General features: G+C 47.0%; 1 protein-coding gene across 8 annotated transcripts; it reads right to left on the bottom strand.

Annotated features, from left to right (window-relative positions):
- Positions 1 to 297: 297 nt before the first annotated feature.
- Positions 298 to 27,249, bottom strand: PFKFB2 (6-phosphofructo-2-kinase/fructose-2,6-biphosphatase 2). Of its 8 annotated transcripts, XM_059413020.1 has the most exons (17): positions 25,546 to 27,246; positions 24,253 to 24,363; positions 18,679 to 18,804; positions 18,075 to 18,171; positions 17,589 to 17,655; positions 17,385 to 17,459; positions 16,965 to 17,021; positions 15,941 to 16,065; positions 13,566 to 13,773; positions 12,947 to 13,093; positions 12,084 to 12,188; positions 11,193 to 11,322; positions 10,372 to 10,434; positions 9,848 to 9,912; positions 9,047 to 9,226; positions 2,563 to 2,631; positions 298 to 2,351 (listed from the first exon to the last, which is right to left on the bottom strand). In XM_059413020.1, the coding sequence occupies exons 2-16, from the start codon at positions 24,341 to 24,343 to the stop codon at positions 2,593 to 2,595; spliced, it is 1,575 nt and encodes a 524-aa protein (XP_059269003.1). In that variant the 5' UTR covers positions 24,344 to 24,363; positions 25,546 to 27,246; the 3' UTR covers positions 298 to 2,351; positions 2,563 to 2,592. The 8 variants fall into 8 exon arrangements, with proteins under 8 accessions (XP_059269003.1, XP_059269001.1, XP_059269002.1 ...); XM_059413018.1 differs by lacking the exon at positions 2,563 to 2,631 and having other exon boundaries at positions 9,035 to 9,226; positions 11,193 to 11,313; positions 25,546 to 27,249; XM_059413019.1 differs by lacking the exon at positions 2,563 to 2,631.
- Between the last annotated feature and the right edge of the window lie 20 nt (positions 27,250 to 27,269).

Raw genomic sequence — 27,269 nt, forward strand, 5'->3', positions numbered from 1 at the left:
ATGATCATTAAAGATTTGTTAAATGAATTAACAAGTTCATTGTTAATTCATTTAATTAATAGTATATGGCAATAATGATCCCACTGATATCATTTTGAAATGCCAGTGTAACTTGATAAAGGCAGGAGTCACCAATTCAAACACTAGCTGCAAATATACATATGATCTAAGATTTTGAGAATCATTGTCAAGAAGTTAGTTTCAAAGACATTTTGCATGATGTTGTTAACATTTTGCATGTGTATAATGTACCAAATGTTATCCCATTTTGTGGTGATTTCAAAAATTAATTACATCTTTAAATTAAAAATAACTTTTATTATATTTCTTATTACAAAGAAATACAGATTACTGACATATTTTAGCATGATTTTATTTATCCAGGAGATAAACTTCTCTCCAGAGAAATGCATCTCTTGGTTGATACTTATAAATCAATGAGGAAAAAAACTACTCAAAGGAAATCCACCGTGCCTTAACATAGTTGCCATCCTTTTACAGAAGACAGACACCTAAACCTTAGAAATTTAATTTAAGGTAATACTATGGACATCACATTTAAAATCTCAAACTACCTCAATTTCTACCAAAAAACAGACAACACCAATTATCTTACATTCTGATCAAACACATGCAAGCACTCACATGGGACTTAAAAATATCACACATGAATGAATAAATAGTTAAGTAAAAACATTATCTGATCATCAACAGACACCGTGTTTAGATGCAGAAAGAAACCCGCAGTACAAGAACAAAATAGTGATAGTTCCGCATGCTCAGAGAGGCCAGATGAAAATCCCCTGCTACAGAGCAGTCAGGAGCCTTTCTGAAGGCAGCTTTGTGCGTATAAAATAAGCTCCTGGTTCTGGGATGCTGAACTGCCCGCAGCCCAGCTCATCACATCCTAGGTAAGGGAGCCCCATATCATCCACAGTATAAAAGAACCATTTGGGGAAAAAATGCATTTCTTTCTTTTCTTGTTACTTACCCTCTTGCCCAGCAAGAGGGTATCTGCATGAAAGGGAAAAATTATTTAAAAAGCTAAAAAACTTTCTATTCTTTAAAAAAAAAAAAAAAAGAATTTTGCTTGTAAGATATTTATCTTTTGGAGCTTCTATACCCTCAACTGGAGTATTGACATCAAAATCACATTGACAGAGAATCACACTGATCTAGAGAATTACCTGGCTTATCTTTACAGGAAGCCAAATGACAGATACCTCAAAGACTGGGGTCTCCCCTGCCCACCCCCCGCCCCAGTGTTCTACATAAAGACCAGGAGACCCTCTAGAGACAATTAGCTAAGAGGCAGGCATCAGAAGACCAGCTGCTCTCGAAGCCACATCCACAGCTTTCATAGAGACCACATCATAGTGACAGACCCCACAGAAAGCCATGCCCCCCGAACCTGGTTTGAAGCAAGAACTCCCTGGTACAGTTGATTCCCAAGGAACCCTCTTCACTTCTTCAGGTCCTGTCAATAGCGCCCTACTTTTTTCTCCAACCGTCATTCCCAACCACTGGAGAATGACGCCTCCCTCTGCTGCTGTGAGGGGACGCAGCATCAGGTAGGAAATACAGTAGCTACTTCGGAAAACGGTCCTTTGAAGACAGGGACCCATTCTGGGGAGTCTTGCAGTCAGATCCTGCCCTCACAGGACCTGGAACAAGGAAAAACTTCTTTCTGTGAAAAGGCAGCTGATACTGCCCTTCCACCACCACAGAAGAGACATTACAGGGACTGAATTTCTCAGATACCCTCCACTCACCTGATGAATTTGTCTCATTTCCAACATGACAGAAAAGGGACAGTTAACATATATATATATAAGGTCCTCTAGCCTGCTCGCTGGAACAGACGCAGAGACCAGCTCTTACAGCACAGAACAGGCTCGTGGTGGTGCAGCCCTCTCACTCGCAAACAAGTCTGAAGAGGTGCCATTTGCGTTCCAGAAAAGAACAGGCAGCCAGGGATACAATCGCAGGTAGGAAGTTAAAGGCCGAAAAGGAACAAGACTGGCCAACTGGGGTCACACCCAGCAAAGAGATCATACAAACCGATCGGGTCGGGCTGTTAGATCTTTTGAGGCACAGGGCACTTAAGTTTTCCCGTGCAACACATATTCCCATTAGGCATGAGCGGAAGAAATGTAATGTTTTTTCTAGGCCTCATTTTGGTGGCCTCAAATGTCCAATCCCAGCTTAACTTCCTGACAGAGCCCCCGTAGGGCTGCCATCAACAGCCTTGTAGTAGATCCTGGAGGGGTCTGGCTTCAACCTTTACATCATCAGCAAAGCGGTGTGAGGGACGCCGAAGAGTGCCTGTGCACAGCCAACCCCGTCTCTGCCTGCGAGCCAGAGAGAGAAAGTAATTGTGCCACTGCCAAAATCAAATCAAATGAAGCAGAACCCTTCCCCCACCCGCCCCCTGCTCCCCCACTGCCCACAGCCCCACCTCCGCACACATGCACGGACCCTCAGTTGTGCGGGCACACACCCCTTTACCCTTTACCAAACTCCAACAGTACAGTCACAGGCTCCTTTCCCTGAGAAACCGACCTTTGTAACCATGTTGGACCGGGTACTAAGCTATACACCCAAGATAGGAGGTAGAAGCTGCAGGAAATCCTGTGGTAAAAGGAGAGCACGTAGGCTACTATCAGCCAAAAGACCATGCTGACCAAATGGCTTTGCAGTCGGGGGCCCCTTGGCTTCTGAGGAGGGTCTCTACGATTGTAGCTATCCCAGACCTTCTGAAATTCGTCAGAGCACAAATCATAAACTGATTTCCCATAAACTGACACCGAATGTTTCGTGAGGAATTCCTCCCCCTAGAGGAGTGCTTCTCAAGAATCAGTTAAATGAGCATGGGAATCACTTGGTCATCCTGTTAGGGTGGTGATTCTAATTCAGGGACCGTGTGAGGAGGCCCCAGAGGCTGCATATCTAAGGAGCTCCTGCTCTTTGCTGGGCTGATGTAAATGAGGGGCGTGAGGCGGTGACACAGTTCCACCCGTATTTCCTGTCCCAGAAGTTAAATGTCATTTCATTCTGTTGACTGTAAGCTCTTTAGAAACAGGCGGGTCATGTTTTAGAAGGAACAGCCCACTAAATTCTAAGAGATCTCCATACTTTTTCCTTATGATAATGAGTTACATGTGGTTAACGGGATTCATAGTACGGTTTGGGCAAAGGTAATTTTTTCTTAATTCTTGTAGAGGCGCCAGAAAGTACACACAACTTCTACTGAAGTTCACATGTCTTCCATAATGTCCTTCCCATCTTTCCCAGAAGGTGGTGGAAGAGAGCCATGCCCACACCAAGGACTCCCGTCGTGCGGCCAACTGGCTTTGGCTCCTCTGAGGCTCTATCATGGAGCAGCAGGAAACAGTTTCGGAGGTAGGGGGAGTGGGTGGAGAATACAACCCAAAATACAAAACAAGAAACCCAGAAGCCTTCTGATAGGTTCAAGTTACTCAACATTTTTATTTACCCATTCTATACACACACACACACACACACACACACAGAAAAGCACATTTCAAATACAGTTATACACACCTTATGTGGCTCTGAGTGGCATATTTTGATATCAATGTCACCAGATTAAATCAGAATGCTGGTAAGGACTCACATTCCTTTTTCACCAGAGCTGTGCCTAGGAAATCGATTTGCAGCATAACTCTAGTACGTGACTTCCCAATTCAGTCCATTCCCTTCAACCATTTCCAACCCCCTCCAAGGGGCACAGCTGGTGATCAGTCTTTCACTCTTGCCACAGTAAAACCATTACCATATCAGAACGAGTGGATTTTGTTATTTCAACACAATAAAAAAAAATGTATACAAGCATTTCAAGTACAAAAACACTGAGTTGATAAATATTGGTCCTAGATCCCCAGGGAAAGGCTGACTGGAAAGAATACCTTTGCCAACTCTTAAGATCAATTTTTAAATGCAAAATTTCCTTTGCATTTTTATTTATTAGATTTTATGAATAAAAGCCAAACCCATGGCAGACTGAAAAAAGCAGCATTAGCCACTGCTCTATCCTGTGACAGGGAAGCTGAGGACACAGAAGGTTCATCAGCAGACAGTGAAAGGGAAATCTTGCCTAGAGGTGGGGGAGTGGGAGGAATGAATGCAGGTAGAGGTAAGAATTTCTGGCTTTGAGGAGGTATTTACTTCACCAAGTTTACAAAATATCACACAGAAGTGAAGTTCAACCTTCATTTTCTACAAAATGATGAGAATTTGGCTGCTACTCTTAAGAGAAACGTCTACTAAAAATCGGTAAGTACAGAACTTCCCCCTGAAACAAAGTAAAGTGTTTACTTCCTTTCTTTGTAGGACACATGCAACAGACACAAAATTACAATAATACGCCTGTATTACTAACTGGTACAATTAGAAAAAAGACAGTCAGATTGCAAGACCCTACTGGAGTCTGTCAGTCAGTCAGTCAGCGTACAGACTCGGCCAGGGCCTGCCAGTCGGTAAGCATGTGGATGCTACTAGATACAGTCTTCTGGACATTATGCATCCATATTAAATTCCCGGACAAACTTCTGATGACTGAATCACGTCTCTGGGAAGTCAGAGATCCACCCTGTCAATGTCACAACCTGGCTCAAGTCAGATATTTTTTAAACTAAAATATTTTAAGACATGACCATGTCAAAATACGTGCTAGGAAAACTGGGTAAATTGAGCAAATTTCTTGAAAACAAAAAGAACATGGCTTCTGAACTCAAGAGAAACAATGGAATGTCTGTAAGGCTGTGTAACACAGATATAGTATAGTTTTCTGCATCATTAGACATTCTTCCCTCTCTCTTTTTGCTACCCCAAGCACCAATGAACTTCTCCAAAACCTAGACCTCCTATTCAGAGAAAAACTGTAAGATGGATTTATTTTCAAAGTTATGTCACGTTTCTTGAGAATACAGGTGCCTCTGCAGATCCATTTGTGGGTTGCAAAGAGGAACACCAGAACTAAAGGAAACACTCGTCCGTTCAGCCTGGGAACAGCAGACAGGTATTCCTAATTCTAACTCCTTGGGGGAGAAAAAAACCAACCAACCAACCAACCAACCAACCCAGAGGCAGTAAGATAGGGCAGACCCCTACACAATGCATGTTTTTAAGATTTTCTAGTTCTACTTTGCAGCTGAATGTAAAACAATCCCATTATCAAAACAAAACCAAAGACAATACAGATTAGTAAGAACAAAATTCTAATTTGAGGATTAAGAGACAAGCAAAGCTAGTTCTCTAAATCTGCCTCCAATTCCTCTTTCACGTTTGTCACAAAATTCATCACTCAGTTTCCAAGCAACACAATAAAATATACAGGGATTTTCCTCTCTCCATTTACTAGATTAAATAATTTAATAGATGAAATACTAAGGCCTATTTCTCCTACAATGAAACCAAAAGCCTTAGCAAAAGGTGCTCTGGAATCCATCCTTTCTTTGTAGAATCTGTGACATAGACCTAACTATAGCAGTGTGCAGATGCTACCGATACACATTCAGTAAGCAAGGAAGAGGAGGATAGAAAAGATAGAAAGTAGATGGGCGCCTGGGTGGTTCAGTGGGTTAAGCCGCTGCCTTTGGCTCAGGTCATGATCTCAGGGTCCTGGGATCTAGTCCCGCATCGGGCTCTCTGCTCAGCAGGGAGCCTGCTTCCCTCTCTCTCTCTCTGCCTGCCTTTCCATCTACTTGTGATTTCTGTCAAATAAATAAATAAAATCTTAAAAAAAAAAAAAAGAAAGAAATTCTCTAAAATTTGGAGGAGGAGCTCTATGCCATTCTGTATCCTCCTGGCTTGTTCCTGCAGAAACTTCTCTGGAGGGCTCCTGCTCTAGAACTGAAGAATGCTACAGTCAAGTTCTAATTTCTTGTGTGCCCCTGAGACTAGAAAGATTACCTTAGGCTCCTCTTTTGGGAGAAGCAAACTAGCACAGGGGGAGAGTGGGAAAGTAAGGAGCAGGCTGAGGGCCACAGTGAACATCCCCATGACCTGTGGCTCTGGCCGCGGTTTACAACAGGGTAACACAATGCTCATGAGTTAGAAAATCCTCCTCTCACTAAGAATATGCACAGCCCAGACCCAAAGTCTTTGGATCAAAATGCCCCTGCTTGTCATTCCTTAGCTCTGAATGATTCTTATGGTGCATGGGGGTGGGGGATGAATGAATAATCATTTGGGCTAAGGGTGCTGCCAGCCAAGGAAGGTTAGATGAAGCCACCTTGTAAAAGCGCCCCACATGCCGCCCCACATCTCATTCTCACCGGGAAGGGAAGGATTCTCACCTGCCACCCCCTTTAGTCTGAAGGAATCTGAACTCCACTTCAATGCCCACAGTTATAGACTCAATGTGTTGCTCGTTCACAAAAATTCATTTATTATAAATTATATACCCTGTCTCTAAAAATAACCTTCTTCAGGGCAACGACCTTTTCTTCCAATTCTATGTACCCAATCACCATCAGCGCCCCCACCCAGCCTGAAGCCCCACAAAGACAACACGCACCCAGAATATAGTGGCTAAACAGGAACAGCAGGTTAGACGCACTGAGGACCAGAAGCTGGCAAGCAGCCACTGGAAACACTGTGATGTCCTACTCGGGACTTAAGAATGAAGGGGGTACCTGGGTGGCTCAGTGGGTTAAGCCTCTGCCTTTGACTCAGGTCATGATCTCAGGGTCCTGGGATTGAGCCCCACATCGGGCTCTCTGCTCAGCGGGGAGCCTGCTTCCCTCTCTCTCTCTCTCTCTCTCTGCCTGCCTCTCTGCCTACTTGTGATCTCACTCTCTCTGGGTCAAATAAGTAAATAAATAAATAATCTTAAAAAAAAAAAAAGAATGAAGGACTCAAGGTCACAAGTCAGCTGCCTGTGATGATAACCTTTATATCCTACTGGCTTTATCTCTGTGCCTTTCTCCAAACTGCTGAACACTCCCAGCTATTACCCAAGGACACTTCCTCACCCAGCGATTTGTTCAGCCTCACCCTGCAGTGTAGAAAGTTAAAGATGGAAGAAGAACCCAGAGTAACCCTCTAAAACACAGCAGCCTGCCTTCAAGGGGGTCACGTGGTGTAACACTGTCATCTACTCAGACGTTCTAACTCTAGAGAATTGTCCTTTCAAAGCCAAAAGGAATTCAGAATTCTTGGGTTGATGATCTGTCCAAGGAACTAGTCCAAGTATTTCTCCCCACAGCTAACCTTGAATATGAGCCAGAATCTTCAGGGAAGTTATTTCAACACATACATGTCCAGACCCCAACCCCAGAGGTTCTGAGTTCGTATTAATCCTGGAGTGGACTGGAGCATGTATGGGCTTCGAAAATTCTAAAGAGGATTCTAATGAGCGCTCCCGGATGAGAACCATGAGAAAAGGTCTTCTATTACCAAACAAAAAGACCCTTGGCAAATAGGTCACTTGCTCTCGCTGGTTTCTTCCGAAAGACAATTGGTAACTTTAAGGTAAAGACTCATTCCATCACTTTTAAAAACCTCATGAGCAAACTGACTTCTCTCTCAGAAAACTGCAAATATATTCATGTTTTATGTACAGAACTGGGGGGGAGGGTTACCAAGAAGCTAAGAATCCCCTGCTCTAAATGTTTCCTGGTTAACCCTACAGAGAAAATAAAATGACAAAAGTGAATAGGCAATTCCAGATCATTAAGAGTTAGACCCCTCAGGGTCCCAAAGACCCCTGGACACCAACATGAAATAAAAGAATACACCAGTGAGGGAGAGTAAATTCATAGCCAGGTCTTTCTACACTTAGGGGGAAAAAAAAAAAAAACATGCACACACACACACACACACACACACAACTTTGCTCATGCAAAATTTTTTTAAGGTAGAGAGGAGAGTGTTGAACATTACAGAAAAATAAAAAGCTCTAGTGAAATCTTCTCTGCCACTTGCCCTAAGCAATTCCAGTATCAGTGGTGACTCTTTCATCTCTGTCCTTCTAAACAGTCCCAGACGTCACTGGCCTCGGCAGGAAAGGTGCTGTGGCTGGCAAAGCTGGGAGCCACTGACAAAAGACATGACTGCCCTATGAGAGCCCCGCAAGAGCTCGAGAATATCCTATTCTCCTGAACGTCATTCCAGAACGTCAGAACGTCCAGAACATCTGGCAGAAACGTCATTTCTGCCAGAAAGACCCATGTCTCGCTCTTGAAGTGAGTAATACCAACCGAGATATTTCGCACATCCTCGGGCCCAAGTCCCCCAGAGCCTCGCAGACTTAGCACTGGCTCTCGTGAAAGGAGGCACGAGCTCTCACCCTATGTCCACTTGCAGGCCCCAGAGCATCTGTGGATGATCTGCAGCCTGGGCTGACCCTTTCAGGACCTGGCTTGAGAGGAAAGGAGAGGGCAAAGAAAAAAAGCTCCCCCAGTCTGGATCCATTGAGGCCCCCTGCAGAGAGCACCAACAGAGCCTAGACTGCTCTCTCGCCAACCACCCCTTCCCTCCTCGACAGACAGCACGATGACAATGCCATGCATCACACTGGACGATCCAAAGGGCAGGTGAGCAAGGGGGGACAAAGCAGGCAAGTAAGGACTGTGAGTAAAGCACACCTCAGAGAGACAAAGGTGAAGGAAAAATGGGCTCTGTCTCCCCCTCCACCCCGCCCCCCACTTTACCAACACAAGGATGTGAGGAGTTTAGACACCAGGGACAAGAACCAAGTCTATGCGGCAGGCTTAACCTCAGACCCAGCTATGCTAAGCACCCAGGGGAGTGTATCCTTTTTCCTCCTCCTCCAGACCACCCCAACTGAGGACGTGTCCTAAAACACCCGCTGGTCAAATTGCCCCTGGGTGGGGACATGTTTCACTCTGGAGAACCGCTAAGATTGGTCTGGAAACACATGAGCTCACGTTCTGTGTTAAGATCCATGGTGGGGTGTTGGGGGTGGGGGCTGAAAGTTAAATGACTCCTTGGTGCTTAGTGACAAGGGCAGGAGGCCAAGCCTGGAGGGGACACACGGTTACACCACCGGAATGCTGACTTGGGTCTTCGGCTGGTCGGCCCCTTCTTGCGTGTCCAGGGCACGGAGAGGGCTGAGGGGCTTGAGGGGCCGGCTCCCAACACTGTAATTTCTTGGACGCCTTATTGTATTCGAACTGGACAGAGGCGTAAAGCTGTTCCTTCTCATCCTTACAGGGGTTTGGTTCTTGGGGAAGTTGTTCTGATTGGAAATGGAGGGACACCACACAAATGAAAGCCAAGCCAAAAGCTCACTCATAAAGGTTAAATAATGCTTATAACCACAACAGTTTCCTCCACTCTTGTTCCTCTGCAGACAGAGTCTCTCCTAAGACATGGGCCATGGCCTTAGCCCTAGTCCCAGGAAGCTAAAGGGTTGTAGAAGGAGCGGCTCCTTGAGCATCATATTCCAAAGGAGGAAGGAGGACCCACAAAAGGAAGGGGCTTACTTAAGATCACACAGGTCATCAGGACAGACCTAGAAATAAACACCTTATAGGCTCTTCTGGGTCCTACTTCTAAAGGGAGCACTCCCGTGGGGATGGGGGGGAGGATCTGTATTTGACTTCAGCCAAACATTTCCCAAATTTAACTGGATTTCCAGGAGCCAACTTTCAAGGTTAAGACTCATGAAAGAGGGACTAATTTTAAAAAGCAATAATTCCAACATCTCTTCCTTTTGGAAATAAGCAGGCTACATAGGACATGAGTTCTGAATGTGTTCCCCTTTTGTATATAAACACAACCCCAGTCTTGTGATGTCAAAGGTTCAAAGACTCAAGGTGGCAGGGAGCCTGCATGTTCATCTGGGGAAAGTACTTACGGTTGGCTTGTCACGGTGCGTGTTCACAGCCTCCACATTGAGTTTAATGGTTTCCACTTTACATCCTGAGGAAGCAGAGGAAAGAGAAAGCTTTCAGGAAAACAATCTCCAAGGAAAAGTCCTTAGATTCAGAATGGAAAACATACCATAAAAGAACGTATATATTCCTAAATCTATACATATATCCTTTTATTTTTAAGATTTTATTCATTTATTAGAGAGAGATGCAGAGCATAAGCAAGGGGAGGGGCAGAGGGAGAAGCAGACTCCCCACTGAGCAGGGAGCCTGATGTGGGACTCGATCCCAGGACCCGGAGATCATGACCGGAGCTGAAGCAGACACTTAACTGACTGAGCCACGCAGGCGCCCCCATACATCCTTTTAAAAATGGAAAGCACTGATGGAATTTCCCTGCTATACATGGATAATAAAGTTGAACTTCCAGACAAACTTCAGAGAAAAATCAAATAGCCTGACTTTCTTCAGTCCCCACCTCCTGCCCAGCAGCTAAGATCATAGTTACCGTAGGCCACAGGAGTAAGTTTGAAGATGGTATGAAGGGGACACCTCAAATATGGTAGCTCATCTGAAAAGAGAAAGACCAGGTAAGAGACGGCTCTTAGTACTATGGATTAAGGTCAAGTTAGCAGGAGAATCTAAGGAGCTCATGAGTTTTTTCCACCCTGACCTAGAATTGTACAGTTCCTCCCCTAAACCCCAGACAATTAATAGGACAGCCACCAAAGAAGCTGCCCACGCTACTAAGAGTCTAAGGAAGGAAAGCAAGCCATTTTAGATCCTTCCATGCAGACAAAACAGGAGTGAGTAGCCAGCACCCAGTGGAAGGGAAGAACGTGGCCCACCTGGGTGTACCCAAGGCCCATCTGCAGGCTGCCCAGCAGCTCAGATAGATCAGGAAGGGAAGGGAAGGGTCAGAAAAGCCAGCAACTTCCTTATGGCTTTACCCAGAAACTGTCCTATGATGAATCCAAAGGATGAAGATGCTTCTAAGACACCACCCTCCTTGGAGTCAAATAACAAGCCGCGAATGTTCAACCACTTTTCTGATCCTGCCAGGAGGGAATGGCTGAACACTGGCCCTTTAGCCAAGCAGGATTAAGGAGCTCCAGCAGCGGCCACTCTCCACTGGGGGCTTTTGTACCAGAGGGGTCAATTCAGCGAGTAGCTGGCCCAGTGGCTGCTAGGAGCCCCACATAGCTGTCCGAAGAATGCACCCCACTCTGAGTGGAGAGGGGGAGGCTCTGTTGCCTGGGATCCTTGTGCCACCCCTAGTCCAGCCCTCTCCTCATGAATGTGTCCCCTGGCCCTTCCCTCAAATGTCACCTGCACCCTTATCCAAGAAGTAGGCCAGCAGGCAGCGCATGACAGCCTGGTGGGAGATGACGAGGACGTTGCCCTGACGCTCCAGCTCCATGATGACAGGCTCCAGCCGCTGCACCAGGTCCTGGTACGACTGTGGGGGAAGTGAGGCTGACCGGTAGGGGGCCAGGCACAGGCGGGCAGCCAAGTCGGGGGCTGGCTCCGGAGTCAGGAGGCTACTTCTCCTTCTTGCCCAGCTGGCTTTCCTCCTGGAGGGTCAGCGACTTCGTGTCGCCTGCTAACCACCCCCCAGCCCCATGATCTCTGGAGAATCCTCAGACCTTTCAAGAGCAACATTCAGATCGAGAAAGCTACAGGTCAAAAAGAGGAAATGTGAACTCAGCCTGTGTCTTTTTTCCTTCCCACAGACGAACAGGCAGCCCTTGAGGCAACGAGAGGCTCCTAGGGGTTTCCTGGACCTCTGCCATTGGTTTTAGTTACCTGGGCCTCCCATGGCTCTAGACTATGAAGGCCCTCAGGCCAGCGAACAGCCTCAAACACGCAAGATGACAGGGAGTTCATTCACACTCCCCAGACTGACTCGGGGGCCTACACCTGCTTGGGTCAGGGTGGGACTGAGAGAGTAGAACGAAAAAAAGAAGTAAAAAAGAAGATGCTGATTCTATAATTAATCAACATACAAGACATCCTGTCACCCTTTTCCCCGGAGATCTTAAAGAGATGTTCAACTAAGCCGAATTAAACATACTGTGACCCAAAGTCGGAGGGCAAAATGACATGATGGTTTGACTACACTTTCTAGACCCAACACGTCCCATTTAATCCTTTCCCCAAATGAAAGCTAAACTCCCAGCCTCTGCTGGGGCAGTCGCCCCACCTGAGGGGAAATCTCACCTCCCCACCAGGGTACCGGTACAGGTATTTCTCTTGATCTCGAAGTGCAAACTCGTCTGGGTACTGCTTCTCAATCTGCGCATAGGTCATCTCCTCACACACGCCCTGCAGGGAGCCACACTGGCTGCAGGAGGGAGGGTGACACACACGCCCCCACCCCAACACACACAATGGAGGGGACACTAAGGAATCCTGGCTTCCTACTACATGCCCAGCATTGTGCTAGGTCCTGGCCTGTAGTGCCACCAATGGGCCCTGGTGACTGGGACGGGCAGGGGGAGGGCTACTGCTCAGAGGACGTGGGTTCTCGAGCTTAAGCTGCCACTTGCTCCAACTACTTCAGAGAAGTTAAAAGGTCCAAGCAAAGTCAGCAGGATAAAGGGAACAGGAAGCAGAGAAGGAGGAGAAACTGAAAGGACTAGAGAATTCTTACAGAAGGCATAAAAAGGTACAGAGGAAGAAAAGAAAAAGAAAAGCCTATTTTTGTGCTCAAGGACAGAGAAAGCCAAGAAAAAATTTGGGAAGGAATTTTCCAGAAGAGCTGGCAAATGATCTAAGCAGAAATTAAAGAAGTGAGTTGTTAGCGATTTCTTTTTCCTGGGACAAAATATCCAAAGGAACACAATGGAGCTGCACTGTCCCCAGATGCCAGAAGTGCTAGGTCCCAGATTGGTCTGGGCCCGTCCCTGGCACAGGAGCTCAAACAGGCAGGAAACCCTGACTAGGATGCAATTGTTCCCACCTCCCCCACTAGAACTACTAGTTTTCTAGTTTTCTAGATAAAACTGCCCACATTGTGATCTCTGAGAGTTCCTGCCTGAATAAGACTTACTGGCTTTGTAGCCATCAGAACTCCTACTCACAGCATCGATCTCATTTAGAATCTTCCACTGCTCATAGGTCACACCCAGGGATTCAGCAGTTTGGATAGTCCTCTTTAGCTGGCTTGTCCACACTTTGAGGTCTGCTATCTCCTGATCCTCCAGAAACTTCCTTAGAGCCTGGGCAAACTGGGGTCAGATATTAAAAATTTTTAAAGGAGAGAAACACGTGCGCACGTGCACATATAGACACATACACACAATTGCTAACTTGGCCTACAAGGAACAACGTGTAGGACCACAGTCAAAATCCAAGAGGTGCCACACAGTTCTGATAAACCCAAGAGGAAATGAACTTCCCCTGGAGCATCCTGTGCTGTGCTCAGCACACAAGTTGTGCCCAATAATTATCTGACGGCTGAGTGAACAGCAGGAGAGGTTCCAAGTTACCACACAACACAGCCAGAATTGGTGGACAAGAGGAGGTCTTCAGCATTTGCTTGAGGCTGAAACCACAGCCTCAGCCCCAGCGGGAATGAGGAAGAAGTAAGGTGATAAGAGAGATGACCTCAAAAAGAGAGAGAGAGAGAGAGATGCCCTCTACCATGCTCCTTCTCCAACTCTAAGCCTGGGAAATCCAGCCTGCTGCCAGGCGCCTCACCTGTTTTCCCCGCACCGAAAGGCCAGAGTCTCCCCCAATCTTCCCCAAGAGGTTGAACTCGCTCTCTCCATGCCGGCAAAGGTAAATGGTGCGAGGCTGCACGTGGATATTCATGAGGTAGTAGACTATCTTGCTCTGGATGTAGTCCTGGACTCTGTTGACTAAAAAGCGCTGGCCCACATTTATCACCTTGATGAAAGAGAGATCCCTGGGACAGAGAAGGAGAAAAGAGAATCCCTGGGAATGAAAATCTGAGGATTAGAGTGGGAAGGGAAGGATTCCCATAATCACTTGTGGGCTTGAGGTAGCTCTTCCTCCTCTCCTGTCAGAGCCAACCCACATTTAAGGAACCAACTGGTTAGAGACACATCAAATCTCAGACCCAAGATGAAGTAAGATGTCCCAAACTTCCAGCCAGCCTACCATTTCTTCAGTGCCCATACTGTGCCAAGTAGTGTAGAGAAGTAGGTATGAAGAATCGAGGCTTTCCGTCCAGGGTTTGACGAGGTGACCTGACAATTTTGCTAACCCTGGAGTCTGGTGAGAAGCACAACCCTCATCCAAGGTGGTCAAGAGCTGGCCGGAGAATGGCATTGCCGGTGGGGAGGGCAGTAGGCAGCAGAACCTTAGAGATCTCTACAGGTCCCCTGCACCAGCCTAATCACGCCTCTCTCAGAGGTACGTCTGCAGTGGTTGCCTCATCAATTTTTCTTACTGTAAAAATGATCAATGCTAATTGAATTTAAATTTTTAAAAAATGATGAATGCTTATTCTAAAAAATTTTCAAATAAAGGTAGAATGATGCAAATGAAAATCACCCAAACCCTACAATCAGAAATATTATCTATAAACACACACACACACACACACACATTGTTCTAGAATGTTTTTCTATATAGAACTTCTATGTAGAAGAATATACAATTACACCATTTCTAGAACAGCGGTTTTCAATCTCCATATTAAGGAATACCTCCAAACACTAACATTCTGGGCAATCTACTTGAAGGAATTTAAAGACTCAAACATGGGACACCTGGGTGGCTCAGTTGGTTAGGCAGCTGCCTTTGGCTCAGGTCATGATCCCAGCATCCTGGGATCAAGTCCCACAACGGGCTCCTTGCTCAGCAGGGAGCCTGCTTCTCCTTCTGCCTCTGCCTGCCATTCTGTCTGCCTGTGCTCTCTCTCTCTCTGAGAAATAAATAAATAAAATTTAAAAAAAAGAAAAAAGACTCAAACATGAAGCAGACCTCTAACAATGGAACAGTGAGCTATGCACACTTATCTTGCCATCTCTTTGGCAGCGGGGCTGTATCTCACTCAAACACAGCTGTTAACTGCGTAGCCACATTCTCCAGGTTTCTGTGTGTACACACCTTTCTTCAACATGGACTTGACATTTTACTATGGCTCTTATACCTCAGGCACATCAAGTTAACCCATACTGCATACCACACTGCCAACAGACACTACCCCAGTAATAATGGCTAGCACCGAACAGACATTTCTGATGAGCCAGGCATGTTCTTAAGGACTTTACATGCTTTATGTATATATATGTATACATACACACATACACATATATGTACATCATATACATATCTCATATATATTTTCATGTTTGTTACACATTTTTACTTTATCTATTTGTATTATGTGTATCAGATACATACATCATATATATATCATATATATATAATGTACATGTATCTATACATGTAACTTACGGTTTATGTAAACATATTCTATATTATGTTACTCTTTTCTCTGTAATATAAATACACTTATATACTAATAGATGTGTGTTACAGAATATATATATATATACATATATGTATGTGTATACACAGACACACACACACACATACACACACACTAAACTTTAAAAACTAATCAAAAGCCGAAGACACATCTCTGAGGGATATCCTACAACATCCTAGATTAAATTAGAACTACTTGATTTTGCTCCCCGGGGACACCTGGCAATGTCTGAAAACATTCTGGCCCATCACAGGTTGGGAGTATTATTGTATCTGGTGAGTGGAGACCAGGAGTGCTGTTCAAATCGTACGGTACACAGGCAGCCCCCGATGGCTGTGATAAAGAATTAGCCAGCACAGCATGTCAGCCATGTGGAGACTGAGAAATCTTGTTGTAGAGAACAGAAAGGAAGAACTGATGCTAAAAACACTTCACGGTTCAAGTGTAAGATGCAGCCTACATGGCTGCTACAAATCCACTCTTGTTTCTCTGGCATGACGCAAACATGACAGGTCCGGTGGGCAGAGGAAAGTTTGAGGTCAGAGGGAGAAAGGCCCTTTTCTCCAATAAGACCCCTGCCTCAGGCCCTTCAAACCATGGCCTTAAACCTTACTTGTCATAGTTGTCTGGGTCAAGGGGTTGATAGGTGACTTTGTAGCACTCAATTCTCTTTAGGAAGTCCTCCATCACATTCTCCCTGTTCCTTTCAGGGTAGTCGGGGCTCGACACCTTTACCTCCTAGAATCATAGGGAGAGTAGGGCCTGGTCAGAGGTGTGCCCTTAACAGCCCTCCTGCAAACAGCCAATGCTAAATAAAGAGAAGGAAGTGCATAGAAGGGCCCTTTCACTGGAGCTGTTGGCAATCCCCGTTCACTGAGTGCCCCCTCCCTGTCCTGTGACCCTGGCAACCAAGAAAGGAAAGACAACTCGGCAGTCATGTGCCTGCCCTTGGCTGAAGGACTGAGGCACTCACATAGCTAAAACTACTCCTAGGCCCCAATCCCTTTATGTGCCCTGCTGGGAACACAGAATGGGCTTCAATTTCTCCGTACGACCACTCAGAATAGGGTGCTTGATCTGATGCATGCCTGACTTGGACCAGATGCCCCTTCTTAGATGCTTCAGAGTCCCACACTGCTAGGAGAACACTACTATGACACCATGTCTACACAGCACCGTACAACCTATCAAATGAGCATTGGTTTATACTGTGACCATACAGGGCACAAGGTACTCAGTGCACACAGCACTGACCTGAGTGTAAAGGTAGTGGGACAGATGACCTTCCTACGTGGTCCTGACAGAGAGTGAAGAGGCTGATCTACTCTGAGGACAGCCTTAGGTCTCAGGATCCAGCTGGTACCCAGAACACAGGGCCAAAGCCACAGTCTAAGTCTTGGGTTCCATTCAACAGCTCATTCTAATTTTATTCCTCAGAGCCTCAGTTTCTTCTCCCAAGGGAAGACTGTAGAAGTATGAAATGGTGCTCTGGTAGATCAAAAAGATCACCCTGCACTACTGAATGTGTCTATTTCTTTCTTCATTGCCCAGCTGACTCTCCCCGCTCACCCACCCACCCACACATAATACAAGGCAGAAAGGACAGGGAGGTGATGGTATGCAGGCATGTCACCCACCAGGATGTTGGCAGCAATGACATCAGGATCATCGCAGACAGATTCCACAAAGAACACCTGGCCAGGGAGAGAAGGTAGTGACAAATGAGTCCGAAGTGCCCAGGCTGCTCATTTAACAGCCTGTGCTCACACCTGCCCCACCACGGCCACCACATCCCCTAGGATTTTCTTTCATGAAAGTGGCCTTCAAGGCCTCTTCATTGAAAAATACCTCTTACCACATCCCCAGGGCCTTGGAAATGCAGGCTAAGGGGCTGAGAAAGGACCTGAAAGAAAACACTCAAGGACTGGGGGTATTCCCCACGAGAGGAAAGGACAGCCAAGCCTGTCCTCACTCACCAGAGTCAAAGAGATCCTCACGCCCCTCCTGACTCCCCACCTCCACTCATCCCTTTCCTCCAGTGGGGAGCCAAACCCTACCTTGAAGGAGTTCTCCTTGGCAAAGCTCAAAATCATGTCCCTTCTCTCCCTAGTGGTATTGGTGGCATCAAACACCTGGGGAGAGAGGCCGCGAAGCAGATGAGGGGGCCGAGAGAACTGGAATCCCGCCAAGGCAGACCCAACGGGAGGCTGTGCAGTCTCCTGGACGGAGATTAGGATAGGGAAGAGGCAGGGAAGGCTCACCGCGATCTGTCCGCTCTCCTCAGTGAGATATGCCTTCACGTCTTCCAGCGCCACCAAAGCACACTGTCTGCCATGAGAACAGAGGACACCAGCGAGAATGGTGCCAGACCAAGTGCAGACACAGTCAGAGACATGAATAGCTGGGTTGCTGGAGGAGTCACATCCCTTCCCACTGAAGTTTTCCCAGGGTCACAACTTCCCCCTAACTAGACTTTCCAACTTCCCTGCTGAGGTTTTTAGACTGTCCTGTATCTTTCCCCTTCTCCATGCATATAAAGTATCTCTATATAGGTTTACCCTAAACATACTTACTTCTCCCTGAGCCTGTTCTTCTACCTACCCAAGCCCAACATGACCTGTCCACCAAATGATCTTCATTAAATTCCCCAGAGGATATTTACTGAGAGGAAAACCGAGCCCTGCCACATCTAGTCTTGCGATGGCAGAGAAAGAGCAGGCCAGGAGGTCAGGCCTAAGAAGACTCACCTGCGGATCTTCATGGCCTCCTCATTGTCGTGCCGGAAGAAGTCGTAGGACTTATAGGACTTGACTGCTTCACGCCGATATACCCCAAGATTAAACACTGCAGATGACATCAACAGCCTTCAGTAGTGAAAAAATACAAAGGCCCCACCAAAGGAGACTTCTTGGTCTAAATGTCAGGGTGGCCAAGGAAATGAAAAAAAAAAAAAGCACCATGGTATGTTGGGAATGATACCAGATTAAGAGTCAAGTTAGACTCAAGTTCAGACGTATTAGTCCTTGAACAAGTCTTAAACTGTCTGAGTTTCAATTTCCTCAGCCACACCGGCTACTTCATGCAAGTACTGCTAGTATTAGACAAGATGATCTCTATGGCGGTAAAGCCCTATACCATCAAAGGCACGCTGTTAAATCTAGGCCAGTCTACCCAGTCCAAGAGGAAACAAGTCTGTAAACAGGGAATAAATCCAGCAAATCAGGAATCCACCACTATTTCTGCCAGGAGCACACTGTAATCGTGATGCCAAGGAGAACAGCTCTTCCAGAGGCCTGGGAGACCCAAGAACTAATCATTTCCCTTCCCAAGGAATAAATAACCTGCACCTACCTTTGGTGGGCACCCCAATCCAGTTGAGATACCGTGTGAGTTTCTTGGATACATAGGTTTTGCCTCGGGCTGGCAAGCCAATCATAACGATGAGAGTTGGGGAGTTGGTCATGTAAGATGCCCACGCTAGAGGGGAAAGAGAACAGAACTGAATGGCTAGAAGCTATGGAAGGTTCGTGCACTGAGCTAGTAACATCATTTAATAACCTCATTTAATCTTTCTACACCTCAACAAAGCTAGGGAAAGACTGGGATGGCATATAGAGGAGCTATCAGTCCAATCTCCTAAAAGAGAACTAAAAGGTCATATAAATTTCCAAGAAGTACCCAAGCCAAGACACTACTTCCCCACATGTGCAAAGTTTCCACAGAGGTGCATGGAAGAAAAAGTGGAAAGGATTGGAAAGATAAGAACCACCGACACCTTCTAATAACACAATAACCCCTGTCTAATAACACAAGAACGTTATAGCTGTGGAGGCACACCTTAGGCCTGGAGCTTCTCCAGGGATGAGCCGGCTACAAAAGGTCCCACCGAGATTCTATCCCGAGGATCCCATCCATCCCTTCAGAGCCATGGGCAAGAGCTAGCTTGCCCAGTATAAAAAGAGCCTGGTCTCCAGCTGTTTTGGCTTTTGTGATCAGGATACAAGCTTAAGTCCGAATTTCTAAACCATAGTGAGATTCAGACTGTGGCAAAGCCTATTTACTTGACACAAGTTCTGACAAGCCCCGCAGGAAGCTTCAGGGTAAAGCTAGCCTGCAAGGCATCCTGGCCAGCCGGCCTCAAAGGCCGTCTGAACACATTCAGAAGCAGGAACAGTCACTGGTCCGTCCTTCCTTACGAAACTTATTTCAGGAATGCTCATGAATGGAGATAGGGCTCAGTGGACAGATGGGGAAAAGTTGACAGTCAAAGGTCAGGTGACTTGCCTAAGGACACAGGACGAGTCATGGCAGAGCTGGCACTAGAAGCCAGAGCCTGTGCTCCCTCCACAGCTTGCTTACAGGGGCGGGCTCCTCCCTGCCCATTCTGCCACAGAGGAGCAGTGGGACGGGGTCTCCGCTGCTGCCAGTTACTTCCCTGGGGACTGGACCCAACCGACGTTGGGTAGGAGGACCCAGGCTCTGCAAGCTCCTGTGAGGGGAGGGCCTGCCCAGGGATGAGAAACGGAAAGAGCCACCTTTGCTTTCCACTTCCCCACACTGTTTTCCGGAAGGGGCCCTGCTGGGTGCCACTGCTTCTCGGCTCTGAGACAAGGTGGCCCCATAAGGCTAAGAAACAATTCAGGAAAACTGAGGTAGTTGCACAGGAAAGTCCCTTTCAACAGATCTCACTGGAGAAGTGAGCAGAAGGGCCTGGGTAGGGGACAGATCTCAGAAGGAAGACAGTTTCCTAGGGGTGTTGGGCAAGAAGTACCCAGACCCAGAAACCAAAGAGTAGACCCAAGTGGTGAGGGAGGAGCGGATGCCCAGACTTGGGGCCAGAGGACTTGGCCTTTAGTTCTTCACCCGCTGAGCACATGGACAATTCCTGGGCCTGGGAAGGGACTCCTCCAAAGCAGGCAAGGAGCAAGATAAGTGATTTCCATCTGTGTCCAAATAGGGAGCACAGGGCAGGGCTTCAGCCTCAGCTTATATGAACCCCTGATCTCTGACCCTCAACAGGTCTGCCTGGATACGGCTGCTCGCCTTTCAGTAGTAAAATCCTCCTGAGTCTTCACTTTCTCCAGCTCAGCACCACGCTCTGCTTAATCCCCCGTGATCTGCCTCATTACCTGCACTTCTGGGGCAGCTTTGTCCACAACTTCCAGCCCATTAGTCGCTTCCCCCAAAGGTCCTCTGACCCTTCCTAAAGCTAAAAATGAACTGATGCTTGGAAGCTGCTCTGAAGCTAAACAGGGGACCAGCTGCTGCATGTTTACCCAACTGGACAGAGAATGCTAAGAGCAAAATAAAACAGGGGTCTCTAAGGACACCCCAAGGCACCACACCTCCCACCTCTGGGCTTCTCATGTTCCAGAGTACAAAACTAAAACACACTTCCTATCTCAAACCGCAGGGTTGACAAAATTAGGAACATTCTGTCCTGCCTGTTACAAAACAAAACCACTACCACCTTAATTTGAAGAGTAGATAGTCCAAGCTGGTTAATTTCAGAGACAATGTAACACACCCCTCAGCATATAATGAAGAGCTGTTTCAATCCTGAAATTCTCTCCTACCTTCTTTAAATAAGATTTAACTCACTTTCTCAATCTTAAATTTATTCTCCCTCAGGAATATACTCAGAGGAATTGAGGGCTTGATAACTTCCCTCCTACAAAGAGAAACACGCAAACCCAGGGAAGTGAAGAGCTTGGCCCACAATTACACAGTACAAAGTCAAGGTCAGGGCTCTGACTTGACTCCCGGTTTCATGACTGCCCCATCAGTCCCAGCCCAGCTCTTGTCAGCACCTGGCCAAGGGAGCACTGTGATAAGTATGACTAAATTCTGAAATCTAATCCTGAAAGGTGGTCTAGTAGTAGTACTAGTAGTAGTGATTCCCAGCATAAGTAGTACTACTAGTAGTAGTAGTTCCCGGCCTTTTCATGAACAAGGCCTTCTTCTACAATTTGTTCTAAACAGGCCCAATACTTTTGAAATATGCAGTGGTCATAAAGCTGCTAATTATCTCCCGCTATTTATCTCATAGGCATGAAATACCCAAGTTCTGTGGCTAAACACTGAGAAAATTCATGTTTTCGTGAACCAGTGCACCTATAGCTGACGATGCCCAATTTCTATCTATGCACTTTGAAATATTAAAAGCAGCTACCAATACAGAACTTTTTAGGAGAATAAATTCGTAATGTTGATCAACACAGAGATCCTCTGATTTCTTCTGTAGGAAAAGCGGCTGGTGCAAACACGCTAAGATATATAGGCAAGGACGCTCCTGCAGCATTGCTTGTGATGGTGGAAAACCTAAAACAGGGCAAGTATCCATGGGGGTAGGTTGGAATATCCACAGAATGCAATACTGCACAGAAAGAGCTAAATGTGGATTTATAGACACCCCCCAAAAAGCCCCCCACAATACAGTGAGTTAAAAAAAAAAAAGAGGAAAATAGTGGAACAGAATATGTACAATGTGAACCTATTTTCATTAACAGAATACACCAGGAGATATTGCGAATAATAAACTTAACAGGGACAGGAGAAATTATGAGAGATTTTTTTTTCTACTTTTCACTTCTCTCTGTTTTGTTTGAGTTTTTCATGAACATGTTACCGCTTTTGGAATTGGGAAAAGCACATGACAGCTTGTCTGTTTCAGCCCTACTCAACATCTCAAAGGATAAAAGAAACAAAGGAAAGCATGTACACACTCGTCCCTGTCCCCACCTGCCTACTTCCTGAGGTGCCTTTAAGATGCCCAGAAACCGGTCATCTGAGCACCTTACAGGCACCTAGGCCAGCAACCGCCCAACACCCCCGTCCCTGGAGCAGCTGAAGTTCCAGTAATGCTCCTTTGGGGGTTCTGGCTCCCCGAAGTCCTTTTCCAGTCCTCCAGCTTGGGCACATCCCAGAGTGGAGCCAGGCAACACAGGTGTAATTGGCAGCAAGGGGATAGTGGCTGAGCTATTAATAAAGCAACCACTGTATATGAGCACGAAGCAGGCAGGGGAGCCTGCTCCAACATAAGGGCCAGCAATGGAGAAGGAAATAAACTAACACGAATCTTCACGACTGTTTTTCTCCTTTGACTATGGCTGCAGCAGTCTGCCAGTCCAACCCACGAGGGGAGAAGACAAGGGGGCAGGTAAATGAATGATGATGGAGTCAGGACAAACCCCCCACCCCATGCTCCCAGTAGGGGAGAAGAGAGTGGAGCTTGGAGAGGAGAAATCAGAGTGCAGAGCCTAGAGGATAGAAAGGAGACCTGGGATTACTGGCTCCTTGACTAGCGAGAGCCCTCAAGGCAGAAAAACTGCAGAAGAGTTTGAATGGCACGGAGTAGGTCTATCTGGAGAATACAGCTGATGCTGGGCACTGTGCAGCCCATGTCGCCACCTGTTCTCTGTACTCTTTTGGATCAAGTGTCCCAATAACATGAATGCACCTCGCTTTAGTGCTCCCAAGTCTGGCTTAGGATACTGTCGAGCAAGAGAAGAAAACATTCTTTACTGAAAATCTAATTTTTCATAGGTCTCTTATAAATAGTGAGCTCACAGTATAGCTTTTACAGTATAATTCCATTTATATGCAATGAAAAGTCACCAGGGGGTTAAAATACACTTTAGCTCTATAAACATTCTTCTAAGTGCTTTCCTATATTTACTCATTTAATTCTCACATTGCTCTAGGGGAAGATAACATTAGTATCCCATTTTATAAATAAGCAAACTAAGGCACAGAGAGGATAAGCATCTTATTCAAGGCACACAGCTAGGAAGGAGTAAAACCAAGATTCAAACCCGGGCAGTCTGACTACAAGGCTGCACTCAAACACGTGCTACACTAGTTATCTCCCATAGGATACTCTTCCTCCGTACCTGGCTTCCTGCCCTGGCAGAGAAAGGAGACCCTAATCATACAGGTGTGCCAACCCCAGTATCACATCCAAAAAGCTGCCTCTGATGCCACGCAAAGCCCAGCAAGCTTCATCAGTGCTAGATGAAAAGAGATTATCATTAATCATGAGACTGACAAGGATATAACATCAAGGTCAAGACTCTGGGGAAAGCTTTGAACATGACACGATTCCAGGTCTCGTGCTGGCTGGCTGTTTCCACCTGCTATATACATGACCAATGAAGTGAGAACTGACTGACGGGGTTCCACAGGAAAAGTGCATCTGGAAGCAAGGGCAAGGATTAGCATTCCTTGAGCTTCCCCCAAAACTGTAGGGGCCAGTTGCCCAGAACTTTTTGCCCTTATAAGCTACAATGAGGGTTAGGAATGCAGGTGCCAGGGGAGAAGAAATGATGCTTCATTTCTCTGCAAACCCACCTGCCATCTCTGCTAAAGAACTGGCATGGAAAGGCTCTGGTGAAACCTGTCCCTAGAGAAATGAACCTGCAGGAAAAGCAGCTTGCAAAATGTGAAGGCTAACCCTGAGGGAAAGCAGGGTGCCCGAGTCAGAGTGAGAGGTCAGATGGCAGACCTAACTCCCCCAGAGGCCTGCCAAAATGAACTCCTACTGGCTCTTACCTGCAATTTCTGCAGTGAGCCGCACTTTCACAAAAACGTAGCCCCCCAGGTAAAGGGAAACTGTTAACAGTATCAGCCCTAAGTAATTCCTGCACCTGCCACTCTGTCTTAATCACTGAGTGGGTAACTTTCAACATCAGTCGAGTGTGCAGGTCTCCCCATGAGACAAAGACCAGCAGTCTTGCCCCAGTGACAGACATTTCACGGGGCCTACTTGTTTCACACAAGAAATTCCCCTTGTAGACTTGGTTTTAAATTCCCATGTCGAAGAATTCTCTCTCACTCCCACCAAGCATCAAAGTCTAGGATTACAACTGTATTCCTAAGATAAAATCCGGGGGGGGGGGGCAGCCCCTCCTCTTTCCCCAGACTCACAACATTTCTTCTCTGACATTCGAAGATTGGAGGCCTTGGATTCATAGCTGTTGTTGTTCTGTTCTGATGAAGATGCCGTATTCCCAGACATGGCAGCTCCTCGGTAGACGTCTGAAAGGGACAAAAGGAATGTAAGGAAGGAGACACCCCTCCAAACACTCAGGAAGAGGACAGGTGCAGTAGAAATGAAAGAATCCTGGGCCAAGAGTCAAGTCCAGCCCTTTCGCTCAGAGTTAATAGCTACATGCCCTTTGATAGTCCTCCCAAGCCCTGTTTCCTCATCTATAGACTGAGTTGCAGTAGAACCTTCCCTTGTGAATGCTGACTTAGGAGTTTCATTCACATAAATTAGCTCCTTCAATCCTTCTAATAATCCTTCCATAGGTATTATTCTGCTACCACTGTTACTTTCACCCAATTTACAGGTTGAAAAGCTAAGTTTGACCCAATCAGGTGGCTTATCCAAGTTCCTTCCTGACCTCAGATTCTGGCTTAAAAAGCTGGGAAGAGTATTGGCAGAAGTGGGAGATGAATGAGGTGAGTTGCAAACAGATCGAGTTCATTATCATCAAGTCACCGCCGTCCAATGGCAGGAATTCAGTCCTGGCAGATATGGGAGCAGTGAGGAAATCCCAAACATGTTCCCTGAAGGAAAAACTCTAACTGGACCCCGTGACGACCCTAGCATGTCACCATTTCTCCTCGAGCGTTCTCATTCCCAAGGCCTTGCCCTGCACCCTCTTCCCATCTATCCCTCGGTTCGCAGTCTGTAAGAACACTGGGACACAAAGACGTGGTATAACTTCCCCCAAGGTCACCTGCTGAACAAGAAGTCCTGACTCGAGCCGGGGTGGGATAGTCTTGTGCTCACGCCGCACACCCAGACAAGGGGCTCGTGAGGACCGAAGGTCCTGCTGCTTCAAGGACCTTGCACTGTTCCTCCACTGACCACACAAATCCTCCAACCCAACCACCAGACGCCGCTCCCGGTGCCTGAACGTCCGCACTCCCAGCAATGCCGGCACTTGCCCGAAAACTGCAAAGCATCACCAGCCCGCACCTCATCCGGGTGTACGCAGGCCCCCTCCTCCCGCCCGCCCCGGCCCTTCCAGGCGCCGTACAGCCACCGCTCACCCTACGATCCCTCCTAAGCTCCCTCCCGACAGTGGCCCCGGCACTCGTCCCGTTAGGCTGCGGACAGGAGCTGACACACTGCGGTCCCGGCCCGGCGCGCCAGGAGCCGGCAAATCACGTGCCCCTGTCAGGCTCCGCCACCCTGGCGTCGGTCCTCACCTGGAGAGAATCATCGGCCAATCCGGCGCCCGCAGGCTCCCTGGGGCGGGGCTCAAGTCCGAATCGCTGACGCTGGCTCGCGAAGGTGGAAGAAACCGAAGCCTGAAGATCGCAAGCTCCCAAGTTTCCTCACGCTGTGGAGGTTGGTTGCCTCGTTGCTAGGCAACTGTCGGGCTGGGGGCCGGGTTAATAAAATGCAGGACTTTTTTTTTCATACTCTCGCGAGAGTGGACGACACGGAAGTCTGGAGGGGATGTGACATTTTGGTGACGGAAACCTTGTGGAGGTTAACGCTTTCCTCCCTGAATCTCAGAGAACCTTATTACATCCGTAAGTTGGAACGGGATCTTTAGAAGGTGGTGCATGGCTAACGTGAGCTACCACCGTACTTGAGCTGATGACACCTTAGCTGTTTGCATCCTACCCATCGGCCAGACACTGTAGTCTAAGAAAATCAACTACTCTTGCATCCCGGACCCATCCGCATGCTCCAGTGGTCTTCTACTCGTCGCCCTTATCCTCGCTCCTACCTCCTATGCTATACCATCTGTTCGGGTAGTTTCGAAAAACCAAAAAAGGAACATAGCTTCAGCAAAAAATTGGATCACAAAAGGGGTCAAAAGAGGCAAAGCTTCCATATAACTTAGAGGTAGACATAGGCTGTTATAGTAGAGGTGAGACTGCATATTTCCAGCGAACTTCTCACGTGGCCCCCAGGCCCTTCTGATGATGCTTGATTCTGCTGATAAACCCACTCCATGCAGGCGTGCTTCTTCGCATCCAGCATGGAAAAAGAACAAGGAATGTGGATTTCTTGGAAAAGGGAAATTGAGGAATGTTTTTATGCCTCCTTCAGCTGGGGATTAAATTCATCCTTCAGAACAGCTCCACTGGTGTCTCCTTCTGGAGCTTTTTACAGCTCCCAGCGTGTTGCGTTATGGTTGCCTTATCTGCCCCAGAACAACTGCCTTTATCCATTCGGCAGGTTTGTAGGCAGAGTCCTTGGTTCTAGGGACACAGGGTTGGAAAAAGTCACATAGTCTAGCATTATCACGTGGCTGTGAAATCCAATGGTTATGGACCTTTTACTCCCGACCCTCAGTCCCGATGACAGCACTTGCAGTACTAAAGTCAAGAATGGAGTCGTATTCCTATCAGTACACCCAGGGCCTGAACTGGAATCCTGATGACACACGTTAGTCCCCTTCCCTCCTCCTCCTTACACTGCTACCACCCAAATGTAGCAATTGCCCTAGGCCCAGATGCTGACCTCATACTGCGCTTTCTGATGTGGCAAATGGGCCTTTTCAAGTTACGGCGTCAAGGTGGCAAGGCCAGTCCGGTTTCCTTAACCTCAATGAGTCAATGTTTGCTGCAGCCATGAGCCTGGTCACGAGTGTCTGGTTGTTTGGGCAGGTCTTTTGACTCACTGGCCATTCCTGGGATTCGTTTGCGTTCTGAACGATGACTCTATTTTTGCCGTGTAATTTGGAAGCCCCAATTTAATAACTTCCGACCTAACGCAATACATTCCGATGTATCAGATTCAGGACTCCTTCCTCCGCCCTCTTTCCTTGAGCATATATGCTGCCAACGCACAAGGCACCGCACTTACTCTACAGGTAGCAAAGCCACTGGTACTTTAGGAATACGGATAAATCTTCATCCTTTGGCTCCCTTGGGTTGGCCGCAGTGAGTTAGTTGTCACTTTAAGAGAGTTCGCG

Source organism: Mustela nigripes, chromosome 10 (genome assembly GCF_022355385.1).
Source record: "Mustela nigripes isolate SB6536 chromosome 10, MUSNIG.SB6536, whole genome shotgun sequence".
NCBI lineage: Eukaryota > Metazoa > Chordata > Mammalia > Carnivora > Mustelidae > Mustela > Mustela nigripes.